Source organism: Rhinoderma darwinii, chromosome 5 (assembly GCF_050947455.1).
Source record: "Rhinoderma darwinii isolate aRhiDar2 chromosome 5, aRhiDar2.hap1, whole genome shotgun sequence".
Taxonomy (NCBI): domain Eukaryota; kingdom Metazoa; phylum Chordata; class Amphibia; order Anura; family Rhinodermatidae; genus Rhinoderma; species Rhinoderma darwinii.
In genome coordinates, this window is record NC_134691.1 from 150260323 (window position 1) to 150273067 (window position 12745).

Consider the following 12745-nt stretch of genomic DNA (forward strand, 5'->3'; position numbering starts at 1 on the left):
GTGAAAGCTTGTACAAAGCCACATTCTTAGTCAGTGATGGTGGTAATGGAGGAAAGGCTGCGACAAATTCCATAAGATAAGTGGTTGTCACACTTCCAAAAAGAAACCTCACATTCAGTGTGCGAGCATACTGGATCTTATGTAAACTTGATCAAACTAAAAGATTATCCTCCAGCAAAGCAAGGGTAAACTAACTGCAATATGAGTGGAGTTACCTTTTAACATTTTCTTTACCTTTGTACACTTACACTACAAGCCTGACCTTTAGTAATTTTACTCCTGCATGCATTTGTAATGGGGTTTTCCGGTAATGGCATGTGAGGGCATATTGCTAGAATGAAGATACTGCTCCCTTCTGTGGGGCACTGCGACTGCTTACGATTTTCTCCAGCGTAGCGACACTCCTGTCCACTTGAATGGGAATGAGTTGCAGTTCTGCAGGCCTAGAGATCAGATGGCATATCCTAGCAGTATGCCTTTACTTACTAGAATGGGACACCCCCTTTAATTTGTTCTTGGATTTCCTTGAAGTAATGTACTACTTTAATAAAAATTCATTGAAAAATTATTAGTATTATGTACTACAAAAAAATTGCCCATTTTTGCTATACTCTAAAACTAGGTTCTAAACAGGCGCTTGATACCTAAATCGAAATGTCTTTAGTATGTGTATTGTCTGAATTTTGCAGAATCCATTCTTTCCGTACAGGCTATTCATATGCGTAGAATGAATAATGAGGATGTGCCCTGGTGAATGATGGTGGTAGTATCCGGATTCTGGACGGAGAAAGGTTTTTAGAAATTCTTGTGCGTTTTAAATTCTGCTTCAAACCAGCCAAACAACTGGCTGTGATACTTTATATGATATAGTTAGTATGTTGTATTAGAAGCCGGTTGTCCGTTACTGGAGTTTGACGCTTTCTAGAGAAAATCAGCCTGATTCTTGTCACACACAGCAGCAACGCTTTCTGCTGACACGCACAGCATGAACAAGTGCTGTGCCGTAGGATTAATAGTCTGACTGTTTCTACGAGTAATGCTATGTGTGCCAAAGGTCGGCAACCAATGAATACAAGGATAAATGCCAGCTACATTCAGCCCTGGCAAGGCTCAGAACACACACTTGCTTTTTTCCTTAAAGTGAAAAGACAAGGAGTACTATTTTTGTAGTATGCAAATTTTATCTCTGCATTCAGAATAGGTTTCATATTAGGCAGGAGCGTAACTAGAATTGAAAGCGCCCCATAGCAATTTTAGAAACAGACCCCCCACCTTGATATAAACTGAACTTTTACTTGAGCAGTAAACAAGGGATGGATTGCTATATCATATAGCAGATATTCTGCACATAGAAGAACCACATAAGTGGCACATAGCAAAAAGCCAACACCACCACACCCCCACCCCTCCCAAAAAAAAAAAAAAAGAACAGCATTCCTGCAACTGGAGGGGCTTCTTCAGCCTTCTGGGTTACGTAGCAGTTGCTAGGGCTACATCTATAGTCACACCTAAGATATTAGCTTGGTGGTGATTTCTGGATATGCCCATAAAATGATGGCGACCCTAACTGGGTAAATCTGCATATTAGATATTGAGTTGCCTTATGCTGGGTTTATACATTGCGATCGAGTGTCGCATGGCTAAAAACATGCACATTTTTCCTGCAGTTTTGTGATGCAGTTATTGGCCGCTGGGTTTTCACAGGTAAAACATCTTTTAACATTTCACCTATAAAATCCATGTGGCCAATAATCGCATCCCGGCAGCAATTCACAGTAAAACATGCGCAGCACACTGCTGCAAAATGTCAACCCGGACTTAGGTAATGAACCCCTTCAGGACCGAACAATTTTTGTCTTATTGCCACATTCCAAGAGCCGTACATTTTTTATTTCCTCATTGACGTAGCTGTATGATGGGAAGTTTTTTTTATGGGGTGAATTGTATTTTTTTCTTGCCACCATTTTGGGATTCATATAATGTTGTTTTTTTACACTGTTTACCTTGTGGTATAACTAACTTGTTAAGTTTATGCTAAGTTTTGCTACAATTACTGTAATACCAAATATGTATAGTTTTTTTTTTGACATTTTTGAACGTTGGCATGATAACAGAAAGTTTTATGGGGGGGAAAAAATAAAAATTTTGTCTTGCTGCATTCTGGGAGTAACTTTTTTTTTTATTTACCATCCATGTAGCTCTATGAGGGTTTGTTAAGAAAATGTTAAATAATTACATAACAGGTAAACAGCCTGGACCACAGGTTTCTTTGAGTCTGGCCAGTGGTGGCCATAATTAGGATGTAATAGTACGTCCATGTGCGGGGAAGGGGTCAAATACACATAAGAAGACAACCGTATTATAAATAGCACATGGTAGATAGGGACATTGTTAGGGTATGTTCACATATAGCATAAATACTGTGCATTTCCTGCAACGAATTTCATTAGGGAAAATCCGTAGTGTAATACAGCAGCAGCAGAGTGGATGAGATTTGAACAAATCTCATTCAAGCGCTGTGTAAAAAATCTGCCGAAAAATGAATTGTTATATAAAAAGATAGCTCCATTTTTAAACACCATTTTGCAGTTTTTCTACATATAATGGTTGAAAATATTTTGCTTTACTTTAACTATGCTTTTATAACTTTTTTTCTTTCAAAAGTTTCAATGTGTAAACCAGATGAATATCGTATAGTAATTCAAGGAGTCCCTCTAGTGGTGAAAGTTATTAATGACTTTTAAAGGTATAAAATGGGTTACATGAAGTACTCATACTGCCGTTTACCCTCTGCTGAAATTTTGCACGAAGGCCCCATGCACTTGACCGTGCCCGTAATTATGGGCACAGCCGGCTGCTTACTGTATGGGAGCACAGTCCGTAAAAAGCAAAAGATAGGACATGCTCCATATTTGCCGGCACGGTTCTACGGCACTGACACCTTCCCGTAAATATATGGGAAGGTGTCCGTGGACAATAGAAGTGAATGGGTCCATTTTAATTTCACTCTACCTCTTTAAGGGGGCAGTTACTTTTCTACATTGGTATTATGCTTGTTTCATACATTTGCATATCCCAATAATTCATAAGATGTGTTATGTTAACTTAGGTCCCCTTACATTATGTTTTGCTTACACATCAAATATATCGACTGAAATACAGTTTATTAACAATTCTGAGAATCCATTTATGTGAATTAAAAATAAATTGTGTTTTGCAGCTCATTCTTTCAACATGGGAAGGAGGTTATAACTTACAATGTCAGAACCTGGACAGTGCTGGTGCAGCCGACGTGCGGGTAAGACAGCATTCTTAGTGTAAAAACAGTTAACTTAATAGGAGTTAGCTTCAGTTAGCATTGCTTCTAGGGAAGAATCCCTCCGTACCTAAGGAGTCCAATGTAGCATGCACTATATATTTTTCTGTTAGATTTGTACAGTAGAGGACTCATGTACCTCTATGGAAGCCCTAATAGGCTGGGTTTACACGTCGCACGTTTTCTTTTCCGCAATTTTCGGAAACCCATTTTGAACGCAACGTGTGGACCCAGCCTTATGGCTCCTTCCAAAGGAAGCCGAAATACAGCTGTGTGCATGAGCCCTTAGGGCAACAGACCTCTCTGCAGCAGCAGGTGTTTAGCTTGGATCTCTTGGACCCCAGTGCAAAAGATCTACCTAGGCGCTCATAAAAAAAAAAACAGCCTCCAAGCTATTATATGCAATTCCCACACCTAAATAGCCATCCTCACAAAATACATACACTATATGGTCAAAAGTATTAGGACATGCCGCTTAATTATTGAATTCAGGTGTTTCATTCAGTCCCGTTGCCCCAGGTGTATAATATCAAGTACCTCGCCATGCAGTCTGCCTTGACAAACATTTGTGAAAAAGCTGACTGAATTCCAGCGTGGTTCTGTAAGGCTGGGTTCACGTTGTGTTTATGTTGCATTTTTTAAAACTTGGGGAGAAAAACGTATGTAAAAATGGTACATTTTTAAATTACCCATGCATTTTGCAAAGTGTTTTAGCTGTAAGCCTAGGACCAGTACATTTAAAACCAGATTACAGCTGAACACTTTGTTAAATGCATAGGTAATTAGAAAATGTACCGTTTTTAGATGCGGTTTTCTCCCCAACAGTTCAAAGATGCAAAAAAAAACACAACATAAATGCAACATGTGAACCCAGCCTTAGGCCCCATGCACACGACCGTGCCCGCAATCGCGGCCCGCGATTGCGGGCACGGCCGGCCGCTGACTGACAGCCGCATTTTCGGGCCGTGCTCCCATACAAAGTATGGGAGCACGGCCCGCAAAATGCGAAAGAACGGACATGTTCCATAATTCCCGGAACATTTCCACGGCACTGACACCCTTCCGTAGTGCTACGGAAAGGTGTCAGTGTTCAATGAAAGTAAATGGCTGCGTTTTTGCGGACCGCAATTGCGGTCCGCAAAAACTGAGGTTTTTTGCTGTCGTGTGCATGGGGCCTTATGGGATGCCACAATTTCGACAAGTCAGTTTGTCAAATTCCTTTCCTCCTAGATATCCCATGAAAAACCGTCAGTGGTATTATTGTAAAGTGGAAGTTCTTAGGAACCACAGCACCTCAGCCACGAAGTGGCAGATGACGTAAATTTAGAGCAGGGTCGCCAAGTGCTGAGGTGCATGAAATCGCCAATGCGGACTCAATAACTGCAGAGTTCCAAACTTCCTCTGATTAACATCAGTATAAAAACTGTGCCCTGTGAGCTTCATGGCATGGGTTTCCATGGCCGAGCAGCTGCATTCAAGCCTTACATCGCCAAGCACAATGCTAAGCGTCGGATGGAGCGGTGTAAAGAACGCCGCCACTGGATTCTGGAGCAGTGGAAACGTGTTCTGTGGAGTGACTAATCGTCCTCTATCTGGCAGTCTGATGGATGAGTCTGATTGTAGCATCCACAGCCGCGGACTGTCAGGATTACTTGCCCCCTGACGGCCGCAGCCATTGATCTGTGAGCGCTTAAAGGGCCAGCGTGCACATGAAAATAATCATTAATTAGCCCATGATCACCCTGGACTATATGATGGGCCCTGCCCCATTACTCCTTGCCTGAGCGTTACTGTGTTTATCCGTGTTAGTCTTACAAATGGTCTCTTAGTATTATCCCGTTCCCAGTGTTCCCGTACCTGCATCCTGTGCTACCTTTATTCCTGTGCCTTAGAAAGTTGGAGTCGTGTTGTGCCACCGGTCACGCCTGCTGTATTACACCACGCCTGGTGTCTGCTGCCAAGGTCCCATCTGAGTCTAGACGTTGCTACTGTCTGAACTACTACAGGTACCCTTGTGCTTGGACTATACAGTATATACATTGACTTGGTACACTGTTTGGCCAGCTGCTATCCCGCTACGGCGGTACGGCCCAGTGGGTCCACATACCCACAGATCGTGACACTGCGTTTGACAAATTCCAGAAGAACGTTACCTGCCTAACTGCATTGTGCCAACTGTACATTTTTGGGAAGGAGGTAGAATGCCATGGGGTTGTTTCTCAGGGGTTGGCCTAGGTCCCTTAGTACCAGTGAAGGAAAATCTTAATACTTCAGCATACCAAGATATTTTGGACAATTGTATGCTTCCAAGTTTGTGGGTACAGTTTGGGGAAGGCCCCTTTCTGTTCCAGCATGACCAGTGGCGTAGCTATAGGGGTCGCAGCGGTCGCAGTTGCGACCGGGCCCCTAAGCCTGGGGGGCCCACGGGCCCCCGTTGCCATACAGCAAGCTTCCTAAATAAATCTTCTGTGCCGTGAAGCTGGCACTTCCTGGTTACTACGGTCACATGGTACACTTAGTGTACCATGTCACCGTGTTCTCACGTGACACGTCTTCCAGACAGTGGAGTGGAAGAATCGGTTCGGAGGACTCCAGGTAAGCTGCAGTCTGTAATGTAATGTATTGTGTGGTGTTGAAATGTAATGTAATGTGTTGTGATGCCTTGTAATGTATTGTGTTGTATTGTGCTGTTTGCAGGGGAGAGGGGGGGGGGCCCGTTAAATCACAGCCCCCCTCCTCTCTCCACCGCAAACTCCACAATCCAACACAATACAGTATAGTACACATGAGTGTATGAGAGCGGGGCTGCGGCTGTGTAATACAGTAACTACCCCGCTCCTGAGTCCTGACATGTGCGCCCCGTCAGGATGATGCGATTCGGCCGGCGCTGCACTAATGATCTGCGGCACTGAAGACAGAACATGGCGGGCGCACTACAAAACACAGCCATGTTCTGTCCTCAATGCCTGAACCGCCGCTCATTAGTGCAGTGCCGGCCGCATCTCCTCATGCTGACCGCGCGCACGCACTTAATGTCAGGAGCGGGGCAATGGCTGTATTACACAGCCGCAACCCCGCTCTATAATTGCGGAGATGAGAGAAACCGCTCATCTCCGCCGCTATTCTCCTGAATGCTGCGATCAAAGCGGACTGCAGCATTCAGGGGAAAATGAAAAGGGGGGATGCCCCTGGGTCGCGTCATAGGGAATTCCTGTGATGCGATTGAGGGACATACCATATATACGCAGACAGTCCAGGGTCCATTGAAGGACCCCAGGGCTGTCTTACCATATTGCCTGTTGTGAGGTATGTCCTAACAACTGCCTGTGTACTATCTGTATATAGATATAGGCCAGTACATTAAAGTTTAAAAAATAAAGTAAAAACAAAGTAATGTTAAATAAAATAAAAAATACACATACGCCTTTTTTACAATAAACATTAAAATAAGTCTCAATACATAAAATATAAATATAATCGGTATTGGCGCGGCCGTAATAACCTACACAACAATTTTTTTGCATCATTTATGATGTGTACGCTGTAAAAACTAAAATAAAAACTGCTTTCTATCACTTATTGTGGGGCACGAGGTGCGATGATGAATTTAACCTCCATGTGCCTCACATTAAGGGCTCATTTACACGAGCGTGTGCGTTTTGCGCACGCAAAAAGCGCGGCGTTTTGCGTGCGCAAAAGGCACTTAACAGCTCCGTGGGTCATCAGTGTATGATGCGTGGCTGCGTGCTTCTCGCGCAGCCGCCATCATAATGACACTCCATTTGAATGTTTGTCAACAGAAAAGCACGTGGTGCTTTTCTGTTTGGAAACATACTTTTGACTGCTGTTGCGCGAATCACGCGCGTCCCACGGAAGTGCTTCCGTGTGGTGTGCGTGATTTTCACGCAGCCATTGACTTCAATGGGTGCGTGATGCGCGAACAGCGCACAAAGAAAGGACATGTCATGAGCGCGTCGCACGCACGTATATCACGCTCGTGTAAACAAGCCCTAACAGTAATTAACCCCATGATGTACCTTACACATTAACCCATTATGACTGAGAAACATGATGGGGTTAATTACTATTAATGTGAGGCACATTCAAAATTCATCATCACACCTCGTGCCTCACATCAGAAAACGAAATAACTTTTTTTTTTTAATCACTGTTGGGAAAGTAAACGAAGTATCGGTATCGTAATGCAAATTTTGGTATCGTGACATCCCTACACTGTGGGTCGACTCCCCCTTGGGGGTTCGTGTGAAGACCTCCGGGGGGTCCCGGTTCCATTCAATCCTGGAGCAAGGAGCTGACGTCTCCTTGATCCAGCATTCACTGTGGCCCTAAGCGGCTCGACGCAGGCAGGCGGGATGCAGCGACATCATCGCGCCTGTCTGCGCCGAGTCACTCATAGCACACACCGGAGGAGGCGAAGGATCCTCCACCCGACATGGGAACGGGAATAGGTAAGTAATTATGTTATTTTTCTATTATGCACATATGGGGGCATTATACTGTATGGGGGCTGATATTGCGGGGGGGGGGGGGCATTATACTGCATGGGGGCTGATAAGATGGGGGGCATTATACTGTATGGGGGCTGATATTGCGGGGGGGGGCATTATACTGCATGGGGGCTGATAAGATGGGGGGCATTATACTGCATGGGGGCTGATATGGGGGAATCATACTGTATGGGGGGCTGATATGGGGAGCATTATACGGTATGGAGCTGTTATGGGGGGGGCATTATACATTATGGGGCATTATACTGTGTGGGGGCATTATACTATGGGGGCTGTTGGGCAAGGCGTCTGGGCATAGGCGCGCGCAGGTGTCTAATGCTGATGGTGGTGTTGGGGAGTGGTAGGGGGGCCCAAGATGAATTCTTGCACCCGGGCCCATGAGCCTTTAGCTACGCCCCAGTGCACAAAGCAAGGACCATAAAGACATGGTTGGGTGAGTTTGGTGTGGAAGAACTTGACACCCATAAAGAGCCCTGACCTCAACCCCATCGAACACATTTGGGATGAACTAGAAAGGAGATCAGTGTCTTACCTCACAAGTGCTCTTCTGGATTAATTGGTAAAAAAAAATTCCCAGACACATTCCAAAATCTTGTAGAAAGCCTTCCAAGAACAGTGAAAGCTGTTTTAGATGCAAAGCTGAGACCTACTTCATATGAATGCCTATGGATTTAGAATGGATGTCATAGAAGCTCCTGTAGGTGTAATGTGTAGGTGTCCCAATACCTTTGTCCATATAATATATGTTAAGACCGCAGTAGCAATCTATCTGTTGATTAGGCTCTATTCACACTAACTACACTTTTCAATAGAGGTAGGAAATATATATTGCATGGTCACAGTGTGAGTCTATGGGCCACGTATGCTCCTGTATGGCACACAGGTGCCTACGTACCTAATGATATACAGCACATTCAGCATCTTGTCCCTAACGCCCCATGGTGGTCAGTGATGCACGCAGAATGAATGATATTTTATCTCAATGTGATAATAGATGCAGTGATCGGTTTCATTCCTCTAGTCAACCTATTCACTTTTTGTAAGTAATATATATTTTTAATTTATATTTATACTCATGAATGTTTTCATTGGGTGTTTTTTTTTTCAACTTTATATAGGTGGCCAAAGTTCTGTGGTGGTACTATTTTTCCAAAGCTATTGAATTCATGGACACAATTTTCTTTGTTTTACGGAAAAAGAACAGCCAAATCACATTTCTCCATGTATATCACCATGCCACAATGTTCAATATATGGTGGTGTGTCATGAACTGGATTCCTTGTGGTCAGAGTAAGTTTGTGTTGGTGCCACAGCATTTGCTAACAGCAGTAGCAACTGCACTAGGGCTCCAGGGCCCACAAAGTGCCCTCTATATGTTAACTGGTCGGCTGAATCTATTCCCTTTATGTGATGACAGATGCATTCAAATCGCCTTAGTATTTATTGGAGAGTAGTTATATTCCACTGACATTGGAATTCATGGTAGATTTTCAGATAAATACTATGGCTATACCATGCACGTCATAAGTGCTCCAGATAGGATATTGTCCCTTCACCTAAAGAAATGTATTCATACCTGCCTTTTTTCAAGTTACACACCAGCTAAATAAAAAAAGAAAGACTGCTCAACTAATATTTCAACCGATTTCCAGTTAGAGCCATATCTGGAGTGTACATTTGTTGGGAAAATACACAACCAAGTTAAAGCGTCGTGCACATGACTGTATTACGGATCTGTGTGGTACATGAATCAGTGAGTTTTGTACAGCGCCATAATAGGACACCCATAGCGGTGCATGGGGATTTACTGTCCCTCCATAGGCCTCCGATTTTATACGGAGGCTTTTTATGTCAAATTCTGTACAAATCCAACAGAAAACAATTTGTGACATGCTCCATCGCATGCCATATTACTGATGTACTGTCCCCTAGCATTGCTTTCAGGGGAGAATATCACCTACATACGGCACGCGACATAGCATGGTATAACGACACACTGAGTCCCTGCAGCTCTATAGTACAGAATCCTTAGGGGGCTCCATGTGCCACCATATACCGGATTGTCTGATGTTAGCTGCTCTTTGCTGATAACACTCCTCACAATGGGGATTGGCTCAAAGCAGATAAATGACTGACACCTGCTCACAACCCCCCCCCACCCCCACTCTGGATTTAGAATGTGTATACTAGGTGGTCTTATTCAAGTAAAATGGTGCTGAACTGTGAAATGTTGTTATATCAGTTATAATTTGTTTCTCAATGGTAATATTTATACAGGTTTCTTCGGACCGACACTAAACAGTTTCATTCACGTCCTCATGTACTCCTACTATGGCCTCTCAGTTATTCCATCCATGCACAAATACCTCTGGTGGAAGAAGTATCTCACTCAGGCACAGCTGGTAAGTGATGCCATATATATATATTACTTTACATGATTTACATATAGCATGACATTTATTCTACACTCACACATTCCAGTCTTGGTGTCTTTTGACCACTGCTGTAATGGTGGGGGTAGGGAAACGGACAAGTGAGCCCTAATCTACCCGCCACGACCCGCCCTAGGCGACAGGGTACAATTGGGCGGCGGTCCCTACGCTCAGTAAGTGCACGAGACAAACAGACAAGGGTACACAACGCTAAGGGAAAAGGGGCAGTTGCCCACGGCAACACCGTGAGCAACAGAGTGGTGAACGAGCCGAGTCAAACCAGGAGAGAACGAGGTACCAAACGCAAAGCAGGAGAGTAGTCAGTAAGCCAGGGTCAGTATGGGGCAGGATCAAATAGTTAGAAGCTGTAGCAGGGCCAGGAAACCAAACGAGAAGAATCACAAGCAAAGGAGGAACAGGAAAGGCAGGTATAAATATACAGAGGGCGGGAGCTAGCTCCGTCTGGCCAGGCTGCGATAGGCTCTCCCACTCCTAAGCCTGCCATCCTGAGTGGTGGAAGATGGAGTCAGTCTCAGAGACATAGACTCAGGTGCAGACTGATTACCTATGGGCGTATACACAGAAGTTGTGCCTGGCAGATCCTTTACAACTGCAGTATTTTACCAGATCTCATAGTAGGGAATGGCGTTTTAAAAAAAGCACTACCGTATTCATTGTGGTTTTGGGAAATTTTTATTGCTGCAACGTCCCGTCCCCCCATGACTTAAATGGGTGGGAAAAAAAAGGGGACATACAATAAAACAGTGTTTTAAGAAACCCTAAAGGCTTTATTCATGCGGCCATAAGTTTTGTGCCACAGTTAAAATCAGACTTTCGCACAAAGCTAACAGCTCCCGTATAGACTATTCATATGGCCATGTGAATGTCGCCGATTGAAGAAAAGACTTAAAGAGTGACTACACTTTCATCAACCTTTTGATATGTCATAGAAACATATCAAAAGTTTGGACCGGTGGGAGTCCGGGTGCCGAGACCTTAACCATTGCAAAAATGAAGGCGTAGAAGCACTCACCTGTACCTTCGGCTGTGATCTGCGCTCCCTCTCAGGATGACGATGATCGCTGATCATAGCTGAAGGAGCTCAGCTGAGTGCTTCTGCACCATCATTTTAGCAATGGTGGGTTTTTCAGCACTCGGACTCCCACCGATCCAAACTTTTGATATGTCTCTATGCATATCAAAAGTTTGATGAAAGTGTAGTTCCTATTTAACATGAATTTTTTTTTATAAATATATGCTCCCCAGATTTTATGAAGAGTATATTGGTAATTAAGTACTCAATCATCCACGCAGATTCACGTATCGTTTTTCAAGCTTTACAACATGTTTCAACATTGATTTTACTATTTCTTTTAATGTATAAGATGCAGCGATTCTGTTCAGCAAACTTTAGCCTTTAGGGAAATAAAACAAAAAGTGTTGTGGACTATTAAAATAGTGCCAATGAGGGGCGCATCTATAGGAGGTGTGGAGGTAGCAGTCGCACTCAGGCCATGGTGCCTTTGGGGGCCTAAAGTTTCCTGCCACGTAAGTAAACACCAGTTTTATAAATAGCACATGGCAGGTGGGGGCCCTGACTGTTACAATTTTGCATTGCGGCCCAGGAGCTTCAAGTTACGCCTCTGATGCCAATGTTATAGTATTATTCAGACATCACTGTAGCAAATAAATAACCCAATAATAATGGTTTAATCTAAGACAAACAGTGGGTGTTACATGATAAAGTATTGAGATAAATAATTGGATGTTGGCATCCTCTGGGCATTAAGATAACGGTACATTATGCAGCAAATAAACCTTATAAAAATGTTTTTGTTTTTTTAAATTTGAATAACAAAGATACTGTTATTTATTGTATCAGAAATAGTCATGGGTCTTCTGTTTGATATTCTCAGATTCAGTTCCTGCTCACCATCTCACACACTCTGAGTGCAGTAGTTAAGCCCTGTGGGTTTCCTTTTGGCTGTCTCATATTCCAGTCCTCTTATATGACTACATTGGTAATATTATTTGTAAACTTCTATCTAAAGGTGAGTTATTCAGGTTAAAAATGCAGCCAACACTATTTTGACAGCATATTTCATATTCAAAAGTGTTCAATGCTTGGTTTGGATTATTCCTCACCTGGGGTTTTGTTAATTGCATGGAAACACCCAAATTATTTTTTTTAATAGTTATTTTACCGTTCACCCCATTCTTGCCGTAAGGTTTGTGTTTTGCTTTATATCAAGGTGCAGGCAGAGTGCCTCTAATTCTTGCGAACAAAGCAAATGTATTAGACAAATTGAAGTAAAAATAAATAAACAGGAACAGCACCAATGTTCAGAAAAAATGTTGCCAGGAAGATGCAAGTCCATCCTGTGTGGTGTCCCTTTTCATCAAATCTAAAAGTTTGTGCAGCAGACGTCAGCATGCAGTCCAGATATACATTTTATTGTCATATACAA

The 12745-nt window shown here is 43.3% G+C and overlaps 1 protein-coding gene across 1 annotated transcript in view; it reads left to right on the forward strand.

Annotated features, from left to right (window-relative positions):
• Window positions 1-12745, forward strand: part of ELOVL2 (ELOVL fatty acid elongase 2) — a 103863-nt gene that overhangs the window by 85144 nt on the left and 5974 nt on the right. The window contains exons 4-7 of the mRNA XM_075826639.1: window positions 3221-3298; window positions 8964-9135; window positions 10123-10247; window positions 12194-12328. Of these exons, the coding sequence (XP_075682754.1) occupies window positions 3221-3298; window positions 8964-9135; window positions 10123-10247; window positions 12194-12328 (510 nt within the window). The remainder of the gene's footprint in view (window positions 1-3220; window positions 3299-8963; window positions 9136-10122; window positions 10248-12193; window positions 12329-12745) is intronic.